Source organism: Polyodon spathula, chromosome 3, assembly GCF_017654505.1.
Source record: "Polyodon spathula isolate WHYD16114869_AA chromosome 3, ASM1765450v1, whole genome shotgun sequence".
NCBI lineage: Eukaryota > Metazoa > Chordata > Actinopteri > Acipenseriformes > Polyodontidae > Polyodon > Polyodon spathula.
Genome location: NC_054536.1, coordinates 4,484,035 through 4,507,185, shown reverse-complemented (window position 1 = coordinate 4,507,185; position 23,151 = coordinate 4,484,035). Strand labels below are relative to the sequence as shown.

Below are 23,151 nucleotides of genomic sequence, written 5' to 3'. Positions count from 1 at the left end.
AAACAGAATCCACAATGACAGTGTATCACACAGCACTGCCCGCTACACCTCTATCAAACAGAATCCACAATGACAGTGTAGTACACATACACTCAGTGAAAACAATGAAATGCTGAAATTAATTAAGAGCATGCTGTTCTCGTCTGTCTGGAGTCGCTCACTGTTTTTGTTAACATTTTTTTATGTAAATACTGTAAAGTTACTAGTAAGAATTCATCAATGTACATTTTAATTCCCTTGACTCGAGACTATAGTATTTGCATTACCAATAACATATGTGGCAGCGTCCTGCTGTATAGTTTACATCAGGCATAACTTTAAGGACGCAATTCATAAATTCTGCAATCGTGCTGATGAAGGCATCTGTTGGGAAGTTTGCCTTCTTGTATTACTAGTTTACTTTCAACAAACTCCTTATAAATTACTTTTGTTTTGGCTATACAAAAGAACGACAGACACCATAGAAATCAATAAAACATTTGCTGCATGGCATTTAAAAATCCAATTACCATAGCCTACACCTCACCTGACTGCAGGCCTGCAGCACTGAAGCAGTCTGTCTCACTGCTCTCTAATTAAAGATCATATGAGAGAAAGAAAAGCATGTATGATTTATTTACAATCAGGTTTTTATACAAATCTGAGGCCTCCAGCTATACCATCAGCTCATATTTCACAAGCCATTCTCCTCAGACAGAATGTTACTGTACTCTCACACCTGCAAGCTAATGTTTCTGCTGTGGGTGGTTTTTATTGGCATCACATTCAGTACACAACTGTATTGTAAGATATTGAAGGTAACAATTACCCCTCTTGTGGAAGTAATATTAAAGAACTGTCCCACAGGCTAATTGTGATGAAAACAAACATAAACTGACTGGAAGGGTCAGCTGCCTATGTAGACTATTTACCAACAAGTTGATGTGTTTTAAATGTTCCCATTACGCACAGAGACACACTCCCTCTAATGACCCTCCCTCTAAGGTTATATATATTTATTTCAATTGCTCTACCAAGGAACCTATTATCTGTAGACTTGGGATTACACAAGACATGTTTACAATGTAAAGAAAGTGGCTACTTTGTTCAATATTAGGAAACTATGAGGAAGTGTTATGCAAAGGAACTCAACTACGTGATGTGCCAAGTCACCGACTGTGCCATTTATAAGGCCTAGAGCAGTTAGATGCCCGATGGTGGTACAATGGCTTGAAGACATATATTATCAGGGCATAATAGTCCCTAACTAGTCAAAGCAACTGTATCCCAACCTGCAAAATCAAAGAGTACTGTGTCACGTTTCATCACAGATAGTACCGGTAAGCAGAAAAAAATAACAATCTACAAAATAAACCTATAGACGGTGTACGTGTGGTAGGAGGTGGACATGTGGTAGGAGGTATACGTTTGGTAGGAGGTATACTTGTGGTAGGAGGTGGACGTGTGGTAGGAGGTATACATGTGGTAGGAGGTATACTTGTGGTAGGAGGTGGACGTGTGGTAGGAGGTGGATATGTGGTAGGAGGTGGACGTGTGGTAGGAGGTAACAGGTGGTTATTTTTGTATCTTTTTCTCCTAACAGTATTGTCCATGTCCATGTTTGTATCAGCCTGTATTTATTTGTTACTTACTGTTACTTGCTAGTAAGCAGCTGATGGTTTGTAATGGTCTGGTCCATGTGATTCTTTTTAGGATTAAGCAGCACTGAGAGCCGGCAGCCAGGAAAGTCCCCTTGCTTCAGTGTGAACTGGACTGCGGGAGACACTGGACTGGAGGTCATTAACACCACGACAGGCAAGAAGAAGGACTCGAGCAGCTCATCCCGGCTCTGCAAGCTCACACTCTTCACTCGCTGGGCAAAGCTTTATGACAAGGTAGGCTTCGGGGCTCAAGGGAATATTTTCAGCCCTGAGATGAGTGTACAGATGAGACATATGTAAGGAAGTGGACGCAATCATTTTTCATTTTACTTTTAAGTAGTCCATGTTAATAATTATACTTGACAACAGTGAGTAAAGTCAATCAAACATAATTATTAAGCTTACATTATTGAACTATTATTAGTAATATAGAAATATACAATTGTTGCAATTATACTTCTAGGGGCGATATAATGGTCAACTAGTTTTAGAAACAGTTACACAACAGGTGCACAATATCTACCTGAACTGGATACCATTCTTTTAGGACAGGAGTGGAGGTTATTAGAAGCTTAATTGGTCCAATTAATCAATTCATTATACAGTTTGAACAAAAACCAGGAGGTCACCCCCTCCAGGACAAGGATTGGGCACCCCTGCTTTAGAGGATAAAAAAAAAATTGAGTGACTTTAAATAATGGAAATGCAATATTTTTATTTACATATTTAGAAGTTATGTGTACAGATTTAAGGAAATCGTGAATAATCTATATCATAACCAACTGGTGCAGTAACTTCAAAAGCCACACTGTTTCCTATCCCCAATCCCCTTACTGTCCCCACCCCCACTTTTTGTTGAAATAAAGAAAATCCACAAAAGCACAGAGAATGTTAAATTGCTTGAGAAATTTAAATGGGAAGATTACACAGCTGTTGAAGTTTCCAGTTTGTGCCGGCTCATTCGTTTTGTTTTGCTCCTTTTTTTGCCCTCAGCTGAGCATGCAAGTGCCGAGCCATGGGGAAATGCCAGTGATGTACTGTGAAGCCAAGCTGGCTGCTGGAACATATCAAACTGTGAAGCAGCAGTTGTTTAAATCGCTGCAGGAAGCCGGACTGGGCACCTGGATAAAGAAGCCGCCGGAGCAGGGTCACTTTCTACTGCCTGTAGAAACGGCACATGTCAGCACCCCCCTGTGAAAGCTTACTGGAGTGCTCTGTTAAACTCAGGCTCTCCGGCCAACTCTCCCCTCCATAGGAGAGCAGGCCTCACAAAGAAGACACAGGGAAAAAATAAAACATGGTAACACTTTGCATTAACCCATTAAGCACCACTGTCCTCATTTGAGGACAGCCTACTTGTCCAAATGTATCGTCCAAATTGCAATGTATCAAACTACATAAATACAACTGTGTTGTTTTTAATAAAAAAGGATTTGGTACTTAATGGGTTAAGTGTATCTAATTACTGTGTATTACAATGTTATTATGCATAGTTACAGTGTACTTAATGTGTACATCTTTGTGCATTATAATACCCTAACCCTATATCTTTTTTTTCCCTCTATTTAGAATATCCAATTATGTTTTTTCTCCTCACCGCAGCAAGACCCCACACAACACAGACATTCTGACGGTGTGTGAGCGTCTGGCCAGTAGGGTTCGCTGTTGCGCGATGAGGAGAAGCAATCCTTGCTGTTTTCCCATCCCCCTCCCCGGGAGCATCAGAGCCAATGTGATACCCCCTTCGAAGTCACCAACAAAGTTCGGCCTCTTTACACAGCCCGGACATGAACTGGTGACCTCCAAGCTGTGTAACTCATCCTGCACTCCGAGTGGCAATGCTTTTAACTGGATATGCCACTCAGGGAGCCCCTACCCATATATCTAACCCTAACCTTGACCCTAACACTAACCCTAACTCCAAACATAACCCTAACCCTTTTCTGATTATATGTACCAATTGTGTACTTACATATATTGTGCACAAAGATTTACATATTAAGTACATTTTAAATATGCATGATCAGATTGTAATTATGTGTAAGTACACATAGATTTATGTATGTACATACACAGTATTTGGAGACCCTTAATGTAAAGTGTTACCAAAACAATGCACCTCAAGCACAGGTTACTGATAATCCACTCCCATTGTCTCACACATATTGTGCGCCGTGCACAAACCACCCACATGTTCACACTTACAAACCCGACTCCAGGCCGCTTCGACAGCAGTGCCCTAACATTTTAAGGTAACTGCTGCAGTTGCATTATTAAGCTGTGAATACATTTCAGTTTTCCAACCCAATCTAGCATTTTATCTGTACAAAGAAATAAATAGTAATCATTCCTCCTTTTACCTTAATTGTAGCCAGAATGGTGTTGTGACACTGATTTGCACCTTTGCTTTTAAGACTATCTTTAAATAACTAAAACCCATGGCTTTCATTTTACAGCTACAGTATTTCACCTTGTTTAGCCAGTATCTTTGTTGGAGGTCAAAGAACTGAAGGCAAGCTTCCTTAATTGAGGTCTTCATTCAAAAGATAGGGTCTGAAGGCCTCCTACTGACGGGTTTTCACACTACTGGAAATTCTGGAACATGACTGTTATGAAGTCACCATGGAGAAGCCAAGTTCAGCACCTTACAAGAAACAGACACGCCCTGGATGAGCACAAGCTTGTGATTTTAGAAACAATAAAATTAGATCATGTACAGTATAGAAGTCTAAAAGAAAATACATGGATAAATACACTAGCTACCGTGACGCCTGAAGGTTTAAATAGAAACAGTAGATAATTACATCATTAGATATATAATGAATAACACAACAAGCACATTAGATTTAAGCAGAGATAAATGTGTGGTTACCATGGCATCAAGTCTATAAATACTTCCAATGTTTGTTTTCAAACACACTTTCCCTTGACAAAGATATGTTATACATACCAAAACACTGGGAAATTGACTTTGAGCAAAAACATATATAAAACTTTTTTTATAATTTTGCAATCTAGCTAAACACAATAAATATAATATCTTGCCACTAGCTGTATAGCCCTTGTTTCTCCCAAGACAGCGTAGTACAGACTTGCTGTAGTTAATTATATTTCTTGCATGTTCTTTTGTAAAGAATGTACAATTTAACTTGCATTGTATATTTGTGGCACGTGTTCATTTCATTACAAATAATACAAACTCATGGGTTTATTGGGAGCACTTAGCCACCTCACCACGAAAAAAAAACAGGGTAACACGAGTCTGAAAAACCCAGCCTGCTTGTCTGTTGCTGGGTATTTTTTAAACCATAGCAACACATTTCAAATAGGACTCTTATATTGAACAACATCGACACCTAGTGGTCAGCCAGATGTACTCCCAGGAGATTACCTTTCCCTGTCTCTCAGCATTCGTTTCCCCTTTACAGTGATGCTGGAGGCTGAAGCACTGATAAAAGTGTATGCTAGGTAGCTAAACAGTTGTCTTAATTGCTGTTTGTTTCTTAAAATCCCCCAGACAAGACCTTGTTAATTCTAGTAATCAGTACTACAGTAGCACACATGCAAATATAAGCATGTTGATTTGGACCACACAAAGATCTAAATAGGCAGGTGGTGCGCAACTAAAATATTTTGCCCTAAAGAGTTAACGTAAGCATTAACTGGATGTCTATCAAGAGTTACTTTTTCTACATGCCAGGTTAACACATTTAATAGGAGTCATTTTAAACAAGCAGGGTGGCCTATATTGTTATGCTTAAGGTATTGAATTTTGCCAGGTTGCTAAGGTCTGTCTGCAACACAAAGTGGAAATATTTACTTTAATCTCATATCTGACCGATTCTCTACTATAACCTTGTTTTTGTATGTTTTTTTTGTTTTTTTTTTCAAAATGTGGAACACAGACTGAAAAGTTCTGAATTACTCATCTGGCTTTGTTACCGGAAATTCTAGTGCTGGGGGGGGGGGGGGGGGGGGGGGGGGGGGGGGGGGGGGGGGGGGGGGGGGCACACAAGAAATAGTTACAATTTAACAATAAAGCCCCTCCGGTGTTCTTTTATAAAGGGTTATATAGAAGGGCTCAGTACAAAAGGAGTCTGCGTCTTGGAATCCAATGTAAATTAGGTGTGAATTAGGGTTTGCAGGTTTATCATAGACTTGTTTGAACAGTTTCTATCAGTATAGAATTTAGTTCAGGGTAAGAAAACATATTTTTAGTTTCCATGTATTGTTTCTGCTGTTCTACAGGTTTTTGTTTTTTCTTTTTCATATAGATTTGTTGTAGTTCTTGATATATGATATAATACACTATAGACGTAATGGTTAGTTTAACCCTCTGCATAAATGTATCGTAAAACTTAAGTGCAATATACAGATATAGATATAGATTCATGAATTTATTTTGTTCATTTATCTTGTGTTTTTTCTGTCGCTTTACACTGTAACGTTTCAACAATGAGAAAACTGAATAATGAATAATGAGAGAAATGCATATGAGGCATGGTTGAATGGCAATATTGTAATAATGGATGTACATTTGTAATATTTGTATAAAAAAAGAAAAAAAAAGAATTGTGAATTGAAATATATAAATTTGCTGCTAAGGTCTGTAAATTGTACTTCAGTGATACCTTATAAGTGAATGTTTCTGTTTAAGTGAATAAAAAAAGACAATATTACAACTGATTTAGTCAACTTTCTGTCACAAAAGCTGTTGATATACTGCATCTTCCTGTCGAACAGTAACCAATTTACCTACACTGGTCTGGACATTTTATTCAGACCTGTATTGGTTTGCTTTGACCACAGCCTTGCCACGTTGTAGCATAGCCTCAACAAGGTTCAGTGCAGAGGGGTAGGGACAGGATCCTGTGACATATCTCAACAAGGTTCAGTGCAGAGGGGTAGGGACAGGATCCTGTGACATATCTCAACAAGGTTCAGTGCAGAGGGGTAGGGACATGATCCTGTGACATATCTCAACAAGGTCAGTGCAGAGGGGTAGGGACAGGATCCTGATGACAGATCTCAACAAGGTTCAGTGCAGGATCATGATGACAGATCTCAACAAGGTTCAGTGCAGGATCGTGATGACAGATCTCAACAAGGTTCAGTCTCAGGTTCAATGCAGTGCAGAGGGGTAAGCACGGGATCATGATGACAGATCTCAACAAGGTTCAGTGCAGAGGGGTAAGCACAGGATCATGATGATAGATCTCAACAAGGTTCAGTGCAGAGGGGTAAGCACAGGATCCTGATGACAGATCTCAACAAGGTTCAGTGCAGAGGGGTAGGGACGGGATCCTGATGACAGATCTCAACAAGGTTCAGTGCAGAGGGGTAAGCACAGGATCCTGATGACAGATCTCAACAAGGTTCAGTGCAGAGGGGTAAGCACAGGATTCTGATGACAGATCTCAACAAGGTTCAGTGCAGAGGGGTAAGCACAGGATCATGATGACAGATCTCAACAAGGTTCAGTGCAGAGGGGTAAGCACAGGATCCTGATGACAGATCTCAACAAGGTTCAGTGCAGAGGGGTAGGGACGGGATCCTGATGACAGATCTCAACAAGGTTCAGTGCAGAGGGGTAAGCACAGGATCCTGATGACAGATCTCAACAAGGTTCAGTGCAGAGGGGTAGGGATAGGATCATGATGACAGATCTCAACAAGATTCAGTGCAGAGGGGTAAGCACAGGATTCTGCTGACAGATCTCAGCAAGGTTCAGTGCAGAGGGGTAAGCACAGGATTCTGATGACAGATCTCAACAAGGTTCAGTGCAGAGGGGTAAGCACAGGATTCTGATGACAGATCTCAACAAGGTTCAGTGCAGAGGGGTAAGCACAGGATTCTGATGACAGATCTCAACAAGGTTCAGTGCAGAGGGGTAAGCACAGGATTCTGATGACAGATCTCAACAAGATTCAGTCTCAAGTTCAGTGCAGAGGGGTAGGTACAGGATCCTGATGACAGACGCGTTATTCAAGTTCATCCGCAATGCTCATTTTGATCGTAGTGGCCAAGATTCCTAAAGCATCTCTGCAATGATATTAAAACCATTCAGTGGATGGATGCATTATCATCTTGAAAGCAGCTATCTGCAGCAGGAATAGCAGTGCAGCATTTTTGAGTTTTCTTGTGTGATGGACGGTGTTGTGTGATACATTGCTGTTGCGGATTCTGTCCTGTCCTGGTGGTGAGAAGAGATGAGGTTAAAAGATCTAAAACCACAAAAAGAAGACAAGCCCGGACCCCCAATTCCAGTATTCGTTCAGCCTTCCAGTGTAATCAAGGGACACAGGATATACAGGGGGATCCCAATGTTCCGTCCGCAGTGACACACAGCTCCGTTGCCCAGTATGCATGTGCCTACAAGGAAAAAGATGTAATCTTAGTGTGTAATATGGAAATAGAAACATACTTGCCAGTCTTGTCCTATAGTAAAAAGATTTTATTTATTTTTTAACTGTTTTGTGTTACATTTTTAATTATAGGTTTCTTTGTACACTTAATAAATTAAATGCTTTTTACTATTTTTTTACCCAAATAATCCTGATCATTATTAAGAAAGTATCCTGGGTTTTTAATGAATAGCTATGCAGTATTGAAGATGAAGAGAGAGCGTGAGGACACCGTCATAATAAAATCCTCTAGTGTAAGCAGAAAGCTGCCAGCAATGGTCTCAACAGTTGAGTTGAGAAATCTAGGAAGATCAAAATAGCTACCAAACCATATTTCAAATGTGCTCTTATTAATTGTCTCTTTCAGTTATGCCCTATAATTATAGTGAGGAAGTGTTCAAATCTCATCAGAAGAGAAAAAAAGAAAATGAAATCCATTCCAGCGCATGAATACGTGTAATTAAATTTGATCAGGAACTGATAAAGCACATACGAAGAGCAGGAGAAAAAATGACATTATCTCACACAACTGTCTGGCACTGACCTTAAAGGGTTCCTTTAACTGTGCTGTAAAATGAAGATTTGCAACATGTGACAGATGTTACAGATGAAGGAGGCTGCAGTATATTAGAAAATAGATTAATCCCCCCCCCCCCAAAGGAAATCCATTTGGAAGTTGTTATCTTCCAGCTCCTGTTGCAGGTGTCAACCAGAGCCCAGAGAATTAACTAAACCGTAAGAAAGCATCATTTTCAGCCTGGCAGTCTCAGCCCATTTCATTTGTAGGCAGTTTCACAGAGAGTAGACTGGGTATATGGGTGCTGAACAGTTTCCTAAAGCACTTCACACAGAAGAAAAAAAATGAACAATTAACCATTAAATTAAAAAGGTTAATGGTTACATTTCTATTTCAGGGAACCACGTTATGATAATAATCTAATGTTCCCTTTCAAGTACGAAATGTAACCATTACCTCATGGGTAAGTGTGCCAAAGCCATCGCAAGGGCAATATTGCAGAACGACTGGAATGCTACAAGGCTAAGCAGACAGGTTGCCTTGGGCGTTACTATACGAAACAAGTACTTCTGTGTAACAGCTCTCCTGTCAGGTCAGTTATCGAAAGGAACAGTGGTGTTTAGCTCTGTGACCTCAGTATTTTTATGTCCTTGGGGGCGGGCCATGACTGCGTCACAGGCTCGTCAAGCAGCTTCGATATATCTTATTCAAGTTTCGGGACTTTAAGAGGTAAATACCCATAAGCTAATGGTTACATTTTGTACTTGAAAGAGAACTAAAATTAAAAACAGCTATTTTGTAAAGCATAGTTTGCCCTTTGCTTCTCCGATACTTTTAACCCTGCTTTGCTGAAATATTTGTACAGTAATGTCACTTATTTAACAACCTCTCGGATAAGAAATAAGAAATGTCTGCTTTTCACAATGTACCACCTCACACTGTAAATCTATCTCAATTTTGCGTGCCGCTTTGTAGTCAGTTTCAAAGCCACGATTCTGCCTCAGTTTGCCAGAAATATGCAGTTGCGAAGTCAGTGTGTTATAAAAGATGCATGAAGTATGTGTATAAATCATCAAAGTGTGCTCTGACCACTGGCAACTCAACTCGTAATAAAGTTGTCAATAAGCGATGTGTAGTTGCTAATATCAGAATTCCATTAACATAAAAGTCTATGGGACGGGATTGGTTCCTGGGAAAATGTTGTTATAACTAAAAATTGTCTTTATCAGGGTTGCTAATAACTGGCATCTACTGTATAGTGTCAATTATAAGGAAGCCATCATTCTGCCCTTCTATATATCAAAGCCACCACGAGGGGTAGATTTGAGACCCACATTATTGCTGTTTCATGGTGCTATTCCATCATAAACAGGGGAAACACAAGTGCTGTATTTTTGTATTGAATCCTTCCAGGCAACATAATGATCCAACATAAAGGGGTTTCTTTTGTTTCCACTGTGTTTCAGTATATATGTTATAAATACTGTCAATGTCTTCAAATAAATAACAATAATAATAATAATACAAATGAATACAACACAGAGTGTAAACATAGCAACACGGTTTTATAAACATGCAACTAAGGAATAATTACTAAACAACAACAATTCCAATGTATATAGAAAGAAACACTGTTTTAAATGTCATAGTGAGCATGTATTATCATGTATAATCTGGTTGAAAATGTATTTTTTTCAGTTTCTCAGGAATCGGTTACATTTCTTGGGTTGCTTCACATCAGCAGCATGTTACTGGCTGAAAGCATGTCAGTCAATAAGGGAAGCAGCTGGATGGTTAATGACAGTAAAGAAGCTCTTGAAGGGGTGCAGACGATTTCACTCTCCAGGTGAAACTGTAGTGTGGCTGATGAATAAACATTTAAATACCCATCTTAATAAAATGAAGGTTGTAGCACTGCATGAACCGGACATAAAAAAATATTTGCTCACATTTTTTTATTTTTGATACCAATATATAAATCAAAAGGACAATCCCGTATTAGTCTGTTGTGCACAGTATCTTGTGCTCCAAGCAGGGATACTTTTCAAACTAATTGACATCAGCAGGGAAAGACTAATTTGTCTTGAGGTTTCAGACTCTCGTAATGACTGCATGGATGTAGTGACACTCATGAATCAGACTTCACCCACAAGCCCTTCGGTGCGGCTCACTGGGATCAATTATCCTGTATTTTTAGATAGAAATTGGCCACAAAGGAGTTAAAAACCTGACTGATAAATCGTGAGCATCATTGCCTACTTACTGTTAATCTGTACCAGTAATTATTAGATCAAATTTCCTGGGATTAGAGTCTCAGACAAATAATTATACATATCTCCCAGAAACTTGTCTTCCATTTATTTTCTTCATTATATTTAAAATATACTTACTTTATATAATTTGTCACTAATGTCACAGGCATATTATTTATGTATTTGTTCACATTTTCATAGCACCTTTAACCAAGGCGCTTTACAAATTTAAACCAAATGGTACACTCAAGAAAGAATAGGTGAAAAAACAATGTAAATTTATTGGGATAGGGTGGGGAGATACAGATGAGATGCTTATATGAAAGCAGAGGGCCAGAGGCTAGGTCAGGGTCGGGCAAGCAAGGTCATAACAGGAGGTCAGGGGTCAGGGAGAAGAGGTGCGTTTTGAGGGAGGTGTGGAAACTACGTAGTGTGGGTGACTTTTATGATGTGGAAGTCTATTCCAATTTAAGGGAGCAAGAAGGGAAAAGGATCGGAAACGGTAACGGGCACAGGGCGAGAGTGAGACAGAGGGACAATAAGGATTAGGAGCGTAAGGGACGTGGAGGAACATAGTAGGTGATCAGTGCAGCCAGGTAAGGTGGGGCAAAACCTTGGAGAGATTTATACACAAGGGTAAGGAATTTGAACAGGCAACGATAATAAACAGGGAGCCAGTGTAGCTGGAGGACAGGGGAGGTATGGAAGGAGCAGGGGAGGTTAAATATGATACGGTCAGAGGGGTTTTTGAATTTGTTGCAAATGAGGAAATAAGAGCACAGGGAACATGACTGCATGTTCATATGTTAGTGCAACCAACCTCAATTAAAAGACTATCATTGTAGTTTTGGTTTTACACTTATTTAGAATAGGAATATCACACTCAAGGTGAAATGAGACTAACCATAATAATTCTGTTGTTTATATTGCATGGTATAGCACTAACGCAATCAAATATTTGTTCCCGACAAATGTATTAACACCTTTCGTTAAAGGTCTGTAAACATTTAATATAACTAATTAAATATATATATATTAATTGATTGAAAATCATTGCACCATAATTAAGCTGCATTATAAAGTTAATTGCATTAAAAAGTTATAAACTGTTAACAGTTCGTAACACAAGACCAAGACAACTGAATAATGAAACAAAATCACCATATTTTATTAGGATTTAAAAGCTCATGTTCTTCATACACTACTATTATCACTGTCAAGCTAAATGTTTGTATTGCTGATCAAACAACAAGGTTTATTTGAAAGTACTCTGCTATTGTCTGTGCAATTCCCACCTCCACCAGGTTCTCCGTTTTCTATGTGTTTTTGACAACTGCAAAATTGGCAGTTCTCTATTTTTAATACCCAGCCATTATATTGAGCTTGTGTCGCAGGAGTTACATGGAGAACAAAATGATCAGCTGACTGCATTGACCATGCTGAAAGAAGTTTAGAATGCTTTTCAAGTCTGAGAAATGAAAAAGACAGTACTGTATCTATAAAAAATAAAAAAAGACCACCACAAAGATTTAGAAAAAGACAAATCACCTATATTTTAATTAAATGGGAATACAGTTGTGTTAGAGTGGAAAGGAAAATGTAAAAGACCAAAAAAAAAAAAAACCACAACAACTAAACATTGTGAAACTGAAATACTAACAAACCCACTGACAAGCAGATGATCTTAGCTTGTAAGAAGCAACCGCGTTTCTGGATCCCTTGTCAAAGAACAACTGATCAAATCAGCAAGAACTGCTTTAACAAATAGCATGCATGGAAGGGCCTGGCTGATTTGTATCTGTTACATTCAAGAGCAAATAGTGATGCGTCTCAAACTACCAGCAACATGTTCAGAGTTTACAGCACATTAAAAAATCGATCTTTTAAGATCCTAACCTGTGTTTCCTACGTGTGGCTCAATTTTTAGGTTTCAAGCATTTATAAATGTTTAATACTTAAAGTGAGGCAGTGAGCCAAAACCTTTTTATTAAGGTACTTAAATTGTGCTATATACTAGTTTTATACAATAATCACACGTTGTGTGTTCAACCATCTGCACTCATACTCTACACACAGAAAAGTACAACAGGTTACAATGTATTTAACCCTTAACTACTTACCCTTTATTTCTCCATATTCTGAAAAGAACTATCACTTCATTCCTGAAGCTAAAACAAACTACGCCTCCCTCTCCAAGTTCATACCATGATGGTGGCACAGGTCTACAAAATAGGGTTAAAACAAGGACCTGTAAAATTCTGTACAAATGCAGTTCAAAATCAAAAGTTAAATCAGTAACTGTGTCTTAAAATCCTTTACACAGAACTATTCACAAGCCTAGATGACAACATTTCACCTGCATTACACTACTGTATGCCAATCCCAAACAGTACACAGTGGAACTGCACACTCAATTGAAGTTTACATTAATATTGCAACATCCAGCCCTGTATGGTTTACATCTTTAAATATACAAGGTGAAGAATGAAGTAGATGTGTAATGTCTAGGTAAAGGTCAGTTTTGTTACAATGACTAATGCATTTCACATCTGAACCATAAGTGTGTCAGAAGGCTGTTTTCTTTTTTTCTTTTTCTGCTGAAGCTTTTGTAATAAGTTATGTGCAATTTTACATTTACCAGACTAAAGTTTTTCTAATGACCAAAACAAAATAGAAAAATACAGAAGAGCTCATAGACTGAAATATTGGCATATAGGGTATTTTAAAACCAAAACAATCCCACGTTTTATATACATTCCATGCAGGGTGCACACAGGTGCAAATACAACACATACACAAGACTTTCTCCCTGGAGAAAGTTTCACATTGATCTGAGCTCAGCACAAACACTTCAATGGGTAACAGTTCATGGCTTGAGAGCGCTTCTAAAACTTATTTCTCCTGCAGCAGGGCAGGGATGTTGATATTCCATCCAATGGCTTGCCGGTCGAATCCGCAGGTGAACAAGTTGCAGGTGGGATTGTCTTCACTCCAGGCTGAACAGCACACCATTCGGCGGTGGCCCTTTGAGGGAATAAAGATGTGTTCATTGTATTCATGTGGATATGTAAACAGCAGGTATACATTTCTCATTGGACAAGCTGAATCAAACTAGACAACTATAATACATTCACATCCCACTGACTGAATTTCTTCACAGCTGTTTGACACAAATTAAACAAAGTTATAACTTTGTTATTTGTTAAATTTCCCCAAGTGATTATATTTGACAAGTACGTTTTTAAACTACAACTGATGTTTTGTAAATCTGATGGACAAAATGGCTTGAAAATACAAATTCATGTTCATGAAAAACTTTCGTCATGATATTATTGGCGTCTATTAGAAAACAAGGCCATTTACATTGGAAACAATACCGGGGTCCAGGTTTAGGTAGGGTGTGAAGGCTTCTATTGATCTATTTCAGGGTATCCTATTTACATTCAGTAATCATTACTTAGAATATGAGAGATGTTAACAAATAGCATGCTGTTTGTAGAAGTAAAAGAAACATTTCTAGGAGGAACAAAACCATTGTCATGACATAAATTCACCTAGAAAGAAACAAAGGATCTAAGAAGTTTCTGGCTTGTGTTATACAATGAAATTATTCTATCCCTGACTGCCTCCATTGCACTGCTTCAAACTAGGCTCAGATCACTGTAATAAAAATGTTAATCTCTACATGCTAAATGTAAATATTTAACTTTCTTCATCATGTAAATTCTATTACCAGTACAGTGATTTGCACATACTGCATATATTCACTTTCTTTAGCACTTGAGTGATTCAGAGCATAAAGCATTTGCAAATCCTAAATCAAACAAAGTGGTGACTAATGACACATTAGTGCTGGTCCTGTTTTCAATTGCTTTTCAATAAAACTATTCAAAACCCATTTTCTGTAATGTGTACAAAAAAAGGCTTTTAGCGGAAAGTTTTACTTTGTACATCTCAAAACTGACATTTATAACAAAACCGTCAAAGAGAAAAACAAAAAGAAGGGGAAATATATAATTTTGGGTTGACCATCTGTGGAGGGACCTTACATATTCTTTTTTACAGAACTCTACTTTCTTTTAATTTATCTTTTATAATGCTCCAAGGATCAGAATATCAAATGTCTAAACTAGATTTAATTTATCTGCTTTTTTGAGGATGCTACTTAGGAAATATTAAGCGACCCTAGAGGATGCAGGCATAACAGCTAAAACCTAGACCATTAAATCAATAATATTTTGGAACTGTTATGCATTTTACTTTTTGGTGTCAGATGGGAAGACATAGGCTCCTGGCAGACGTATTACCTGTCTGTTGCTGCGAGGAAGACGAGCTAACCGGACTCCTGACATATCAAACAGCCTGACCTGACGATTGTCATGTGGAAGAGCAATTATTCTTTGGCTCACAGATACACTAATCCTGTGTGGAAGAGAAAATATTTACTGCATTATGTTAAGTATATAAAATGTTACAATTGACAAGTTGAAACAGCCTTCACCAAATCTAATACATGCATTGTAAATAATGCAGTATCCATGCATTTCCATTTGTTACTGGAACTTCAAGTTAATAATAATAATAATGATCCAAGTCAAGGAGGTGCCCAGCTCGTTTATAAACTAACATATGCACTAACATATGAACATGCAGTCATGTTCCCTGTGCTCTTACCTGTTCACCGCGGAGTCGGTACGGATGGTTGCTATTGGAGATCTCATGTTCTTCAAATCCCAAACCTTTACAGTACGATCATCGCTGCCAGAAACCACATTATCCCCCACAGTGAAAACGGCCGAAGTAACAGTGCTAAAATGAGCAAAAACAGAACATGTTACGGCCCTGGTTTATATATATATAACAATTGTTTAACAGGCTTACCTCTATTGGAAAAGCAGTTCTCTATATGTAAGCGATATATAAATCGTGATTTACATAAATATGTAGCCCCAGGCACACAGCAACTTATTAACCTCACCCCACCCCCGGTATCTCAAACACGAACCGCATTTCTTCACCGTACTTCGAGATAGCTGAAGTCACAGGCATTCATTTAATGGAGTTAAATATTTCTAATTTATAATGTCACTCGTTCCTGTCATTTTTGTGCTACTAAAAAAGAATTTGATTTCATGTTCTGTTCAGGCTGCTGATTAAGATTAGCACCATCCAGGCCAGCGGGGCCTCTTCATGCTAGCCCTCTTAATTCAAATTGACATTATATTAAGGTTTAATTAGGGCTGAACTCCAGGGCGTTACTGGTGCAGGCGTGCTTACTGTGCTTTAAATTACAGCAAAACCAAGTTGCATGGTTTGAGATCTAATGCATCAGCGTGAAATCATTTTTTGACATTGTAGGTCGCCACCAGGGAACACAAGGAAAGCTATTAGATCAAAAGCTCGATTAAAAAATGTGGCCCATTATAAGTTAGAAGATATTTTTAAATGTTCTATTCCCCCTGAGCCCACTGACAAGCAAGGTCGAAGCTCATTAGGGAAAGGGGAGCTGGTTTCCAAAGTGTAATAAAACTGGATCAGCAGCTCCACTCTATAAATGTCCACAGCTGACAAGTACTGCCCATTTAGTATTACCTTGGTCTAAATTGTTTTTCCTTTATTTCACAGTGGTTTACACTATTTGGCAGTATAAGAGGGAATGAAGTCAGGTTCCACATCTTCAGGTTCAGTAGAAATTAAATTTAAAAAAAAATATAATTTGAATATTTTTTAATATATATTATATATATATATATATATATATCTAGATATATATATATATATTCTATATATATATATAATATATATACACACACACACACACACACACACACACACAGTACTGTGCTAAAGTTTTAGGCAGGTGTTAAAAAATGCTGTAAAGTAAGAATGCTTTCAAAAATAGACATGTTAATAGTTTATATTTACAATAAACAAATACAAAGTGAGTGAACAGAAGAAAAATCTATATCAAATCAATATTTGGTGTGACCACCCTTTGCCTTCAAAACAGCATCAATTCTTCTAGGTACACTTGCACACAGTTTTTGAAGGAACTTGGCGTAGGTTGGCCCAAACATCTTGGAGAACTAACCACAGTTCTTCTGTGGATTTAGGCAGCCTCAGTTGCTTCTCTCTCTTCATGTAATCCCAGACAGACTCGATGATGTTGAGATCAGGGCTCTGTGGGGGCCATACCATCACTTCCAGGACTCCTTGTTCTTCTTTACGCTGAAGATAGTTCTTAATGACTTTTGCTGTATGTTTGGGGTCGTTGTCATGCTGCAGAATAAATTTGGGGCCAATCAGATGCCTCCCTGATGGTATCGCATGATGGATAAGTATCTGCCCGTACTTCTCAGCATTGAGGAGACCATTAATTCTGACCAAATCCCCAACTCCATTTGCAGAAATGCAGCCCCAAACTTGCAAGGAACCTCCACCATGCTTCACTGTTGCCTGCAGACACTCATTCGTGTACCGCTCTCCAGCCCTTCAGCGAACAAACTGCCTTCTGCTACAGCCAAATATTTCAAATTTTGACTCATCAGTCCAGAGCACCTGCTGCCATTTTTCTGCACCCCAGTTCCTCTTTTTGTGCATAGTTGAGTCACTTGTTTCTATGTCGGAGGTATGGCTTTTTGGCCACAAGTCTTCCATGAAGGCCACTTCTGACCAGATTTCTCCGGACAGTAGATGGGTGTACCAGGGTCCCATTGTTTTCTACCAATTCTGAGCTGATGGCATTGCTGGACATCTTTCGACTGCGAAGGGAAGTAAGCATGATGTGTCTTTCATCTGCTGCAGTAAGTTTCCTTGGCCGACCACTGCGTCTACGGTCCTCAACGTTGCCCGTTTCTTTGTGCTTCTTCAAAAGAGCTTGGACAGCACATCTGGAAACCCCTGTCTTCCTTGAAATTTCTGCCTGGGAGAGACCTTGCTGATGCAGTATAACTACCTTGTGTCTTGTTGCTGTGCTCAGTCTTGCCATGGTGTATGACTTTTGACAATAAACTGTCTTCAGCAACCTCACCTTGTTAGCTCCGAGTTTGGCTGTTCCTCACCCACTTTTATTCCTCCTACACAGCTGTTTCTGTTTCAGTTAATGCTTGTGTTTCAACCTACATATTGAATTGATGATCATTAGCACCTGTTTGGTATAATTGTTTAATAATACACCAGACTATATGCCTACAAAATCCCTGACTCTGTGCAAGTGTACCTAGAAGAATTGATGCTGTTTTGAAGGCAAAGGGTGGTCACACCAAATATGGATTTTATTTAGATTTTTCTTCTGAATGCCAGAATCTCATCCACACAAATACACACCCCATTCAGTGTATCCTGCTTGAAGTCAGCACATTGTGCCAACTGCTTTAAAAATGATTTGAATCAACTGCTGAACTGATGTATTAAAGATCCATCTCAAAGTACTGCAACAATGTTTTTATTTTGAGCAGCGCAATTGGTACCAAATGAAGCCTGGTAAGTGATGCAACATGCTCATGTAGCAAGATAAACTTCAGAAAGGTTGTTTTGTACCAGGTCATGCATAGCCCTAATTGTACTTCCATTTTGTACAGGAGCAAAAATGTGTCAGTAATTCCCCAGTTTTCCCTCTAGGTTTAATATGTTTGCTAATCATATCTCCATGATCAAAATAAAGCAAAAACAAAACACATTTGAGTCATGTGTCATTAGACAGCTGAAAGTAATGTACTTGCCACTGTTTTTCCAAAGCACATTACTTAGCACAATCAGTAGGTAGCGCTTTGCTGAGGCGATGTGCAGGCTGATATTAAAAAAAAAAAAAAAAAAACAAGAATTCCAATCTCAATTTAAAGACTGATGAGAACAGTCAAGTTCTGACACAGCTGGCTTATCTTTCATATTCAGTGGAGAGGAAATCTGCAAAGTGCTGCGTGAATTACAAAAGCACCTCAAGATGAGAGTTAGCACGAATTTTATCATTAGGACTTGTTGTGTTCAGTTAACAGGGAAATAGACATCGCTTCCAGGGAGGTAAAGGTTTGGGCAGTGTAGAGTAATATAGATCAAGGTCTTATTCTGTGTTAATTGGCTTGTCTGTAGTAGAAGAGGAAGTTCCGCCAGTCTGCAAACCAAGAATTTATGGTTTTCTAAAGCTACACAACCTTAATTATTTTTTCCTTTTATTCTGCACCACATATACTGTACACACACACACACAATCTTAAAGGCATGTGTTCTATAATTGCAGAGACCTGGTTTTGCATACATGTGCTGCAGAACAGTCCAAACCAGGAAGGATGCATAGAAAGTCAACACAGTGTGTTTCCTAAATGAATCTTTAAGAAATAGATCTATCTCTGATCTTTGCTTAATTCTTCAAGTTATGCATTTTCCTTTTTTTTCAAAATGCTTCTATTTTCAGAAAGCACTGGCCCTATAACTCACCATAGGTTGAACAGCTCATAAAGTGACAAACTTAAAACAGCACCGGAAAAATGGTATTCAGCATGGGTGTAATAGTAGAGATCTCCAGAGCAAGGTATGGTGCAACACCACTATTCCCAAGAAAGACTTCAGTATCTGCCAAATCCCAGCAGCACTCATTTATCTTGTCGTACACAGCAGCCAAGCATACACTTCAAGCTGACAGCACGGTACATTCTTACCACACACCACTGGCTGATCGGGAACACTCTGCTCCCTCCGAGGGTCTCAATCAACAGAAATACTCGAATGCTAGCACTCCTCGTTAGAACTAACAGCTGTCTCCCTGGCTCCTCAGAGACACAAAGCTGATTTGCATAAAACAAAACAACAATTGCTAACAAAATTAAAAAAGCTGAAATGTGCCCCATTTACAATGTGGAAAACATGTTGTATGTTAAATTGTCATACCATATAATAAGAAAACTGACTTCAACAATTGTGCACTTACACACCCGCTATCAAAGAAATGTACTGAGTTTACTGTGTTTAAGAACTTCAGTGCAATTTAGTTTTTGTTTTTATTCAATTAGACCATTTTAAACATCAACATTCTAACAAGTTGTTTACAGTGTGAGTTTATTGGCTTTTGTTACTCTGCATTTACACTTTTTTTCCTCAAAGGCGGCTCAAGGTGAAAGTAAATGGTGAAAAGCTGTTGGAGTTTTCTGCAAGCTTCCACGGACAGGTATCCAAGCACTCGGCCAGCTTCACAACTGCAGTAAAGACGCTGTGGAAATTGCTTTCTTTTTCTCTTGTTCCAAAAGTGTACAAATAAATACTTCCAGTGTAAACTGTTATTCCATAATACTGTTTGCATTTCTTATAAGGTCACGGGAGGAACTCAATTTTAGACTTATTTTAATTGCGGAATAACGCAGAAAATATTATTTTTATTTTTTGATGATTTATTTTTTTTTTTTTAATTGAGGAAAACTAGGACCCCGGATGATCACTTATTAAAGCAATTACGATCATTGTTACACAAACATAATACAAAGCAACCAACAGGGTTCTTCTCCAAATACCACTCAGAATGGGAACAATAACCAGTCTCTAGCTATGAATATATACTGAAATATGTTCTACAAACCCACTGAATAATCACTTTAGAAAATTACTTGAGTGGATATTCATTAAGCAGCTCAGATATTGTTTGTTGGGTTTTTTTGTATTAATGTATAGAATGAGCCTTCAGAATGTTTTTTTTTTATTTTCCTGCTATTAAAGGAGATCACTTAGTCCTCAGAAAAATACATGGTTCATCAGTCTGCATGTTTTTCAACAATCACTAAAACTGTAATTACTTTAAAAAGATGAATCCACTGTGTCCTAGGGGCTTTGTTCATTAATGTAGCGCTATTAAATACAGTAAAATACAGGCAGTACAGCAGCATTAATGGTTTTTCCATCTCTATCTGACAGTCATACAATGCTGACCAGTGTAGTGATGAGCCAGGTTAGAACCTGTGCTCATATGTGGGGAGCAATGTTCTGCATATTACACAGTGATGGCATGTAGCTGTGCAGAGTTGCAAGAGACACATGGAGAACTGTCTGCAAGGAATATGCAACTAACTTGACAGGTGCTTACAAATCGGAAGTGCTCAATTCCACGTGCTAAGAGGCTGGTAATGTAATTAAAACTCTGCAATTCTCTTTATCCACAATGGATTCCCAAGTGTAAAAACTTTTGCTGTTACAGAACAATGAACTTTCTGAAATGCTGTCTGCCTGCTTGTGCCAGAGCAAAATACCCAGGAGATAAAAAAAAAGCAATGAGCAAGAAGTAGAAATGACCAAGGGATTAATTTTCTAAACACAGGATGAAAAATGAAGCAGCTGCATGAATATTAACCATTAAATACAGAAAGCAGCAATAAATAATAACACTGTAACAAATATATTGTGCTGCTAAGAGCCCTAGTTTCTAAAGAGATGTATGATACTGTCATTCACGAGGAGAACATGTGTAAGTCATGCTGTCAAGTCAGGAGCACGCTTTTCAAGACAGTAAAGGACTGCACTGCCATCTTGTTGTACAGCTGTGTATCTACTGGAACATTGTGATCCACAATGTGGCAAAGAGTGAAAGGAACAATAATAAACAGATAAACTAGTATAACTATTAACTGATGTTGCACATTTAAAATTCTATACACTTAGGGCTTCTGATTTTCAGTTTTAGCCAATAAAAACCGATAACCCCCCCCCCCCCCATCGGTGTATAGCCAATAAACACCAGAAGCCACTGGGAATGGTTAATCAATTCACGTTTACGTCACTCCTTTCCCATTAAAAAAAAAAAAAAAAAAGCCTAATACAAAAAAACAAAAACAAACTACCTTTCCAGAGCAGCTGGACAATGTCGCTCCTTCCTGACTCGTACCTATCACACGAAGCATGTTGTGTCAAAGCATCAGCGTCCAGCATAACATTGTTTACAGAACACTGTATGGATGCGTTCACACCGGCCGCGTAGTGCAAAACAGACCCGACTGTGTTCCTATTTCTCTGTGGGGTGTGTGTGTCCAACAAACGGGGGGGACCAGAAAGCTCAGGAAAAAAAAAAATACTAGAGACAGATAAACCTCACATTTATCTAGTAAATAGAAAAGATGTTCAACGGCAGTTTTAAGTATTTTGTTTAGCGATATCTAGTTTTTTAAAAAGTGAGTATTTATTTTCAAGACTACTTGGTTACACTGCATTGTGTGAAAACAAGTTTCAAGAAATAAAAATGTAAGTGGGCACAAGCAAGCGCTGTGTGTCTATGAAGATCACAACGAGGAGTTTACAGCAACATACGATCTGTTCAAAATTTCAACAGCCGATTGCAGGTAGAAAGCAAGTGTTTATAATTCATTATACAATGAAGTTATTGTTGTGTGTGTATGCCTGTGTCAAATGGGAAGGAACTTTCAACAGTGAAGACGTACATTAAAGAAAGACTGCTTTTCACTCTTAACAGCATGCTAACCAAATGCATGTACATGAAATATTCATAACATATTCCCATTTGTATTTAATTTCTGTTCTGCAAAAGACACAGAACTTTATTATTTAGTTTTCACAAGACAGTATTTATATTACAGTGCTTCATGCTGAAAGACACAGCAATAGAATTCTGTACTTTAAGGGGAACGCTGAGTTCAGTGACGGGGCTTCAGATTGATTGACAACTTCACGGCGTCAAAATAATCTGGAAGCAGATGCTTTTTGACGCGACGCGCTTGGTGTGAAAAGACCTCCACCGAAAACAATTAATAGTATATAAAAAGCAAAAGCACCGAAAAAAACTAAAAAATAGCTAAAAAAAAAAAAAAAAAAAAAAGCACCGAAAATTGAAATGAATAAAAACTGAAGCCCTATATATACACACACAGCACGTTTAAATTACACTGCAAGTTCAATGAAATTGAAATGTTTGTAGATACCTGTTAGCCCTTTTTCATTCCCCTCTCTTATTCCTGGAACTACTGTAAATAACACTTGCATACATGTAGCACATTACTATTATATTTAATAACCTATTAAAACACTATATATTGTACACAAACAAATCTTGCTTGTTACCAAATGTTACCTAAAAAACAAACAAAAATTACCCCCAACCCAGGCGTAAATACAAAATTGGAGTTGCATCTCAATTGGATAAGCATTTCTAGATACACCTGTACATAAAAAAGGGGGAGGGGGTGAGACAAATCAAATATTTTTGTCCTTAGTATTCAGTAACAGGTCTGCAAACAACAAGCACATTTCTGACAACAGGGAAAGGTAATTACTTTTGGCATTCTTGCTTGAAAAGCCATCTAAATTTAAAAATAAACAAATAAATAAATAAATAAAAGATAGAAATACAA

At 38.2% G+C, this 23,151-nt stretch overlaps 2 protein-coding genes across 5 annotated transcripts in view; one reads left to right on the top strand and one right to left on the bottom strand.

Moving 5' to 3' along the window:
• Positions 1-3,259, top strand: part of LOC121310805 (double-stranded RNA-specific editase B2-like) — a 156,168-nt gene extending 152,909 nt beyond the window's left edge. The window contains exons 9-10 of the mRNA XM_041243728.1: positions 1,693-1,874; positions 2,634-3,259. Coding sequence (XP_041099662.1) covers positions 1,693-1,874; positions 2,634-2,837 — 386 coding nt within the window. The 3' untranslated portion in view covers positions 2,838-3,259. The remainder of the gene's footprint in view (positions 1-1,692; positions 1,875-2,633) is intronic.
• An 8,698-nt stretch (positions 3,260-11,957) lies between these two features.
• The window catches only part of LOC121310772 (WD repeat-containing protein 37), a 38,309-nt gene continuing 27,115 nt past the window's right edge, over positions 11,958-23,151 (bottom strand). For all 4 annotated transcript variants that reach the window (XM_041243713.1, XM_041243706.1, XM_041243723.1 and 1 more), the window contains 3 exons: positions 15,488-15,622; positions 15,121-15,235; positions 11,958-13,837 (listed from right to left, as the gene is read on the bottom strand). In XM_041243713.1, the coding sequence (XP_041099647.1) occupies positions 13,706-13,837; positions 15,121-15,235; positions 15,488-15,622 (382 nt within the window). In that variant the 3' untranslated portion in view covers positions 11,958-13,705. The remainder of the gene's footprint in view (positions 13,838-15,120; positions 15,236-15,487; positions 15,623-23,151) is intronic.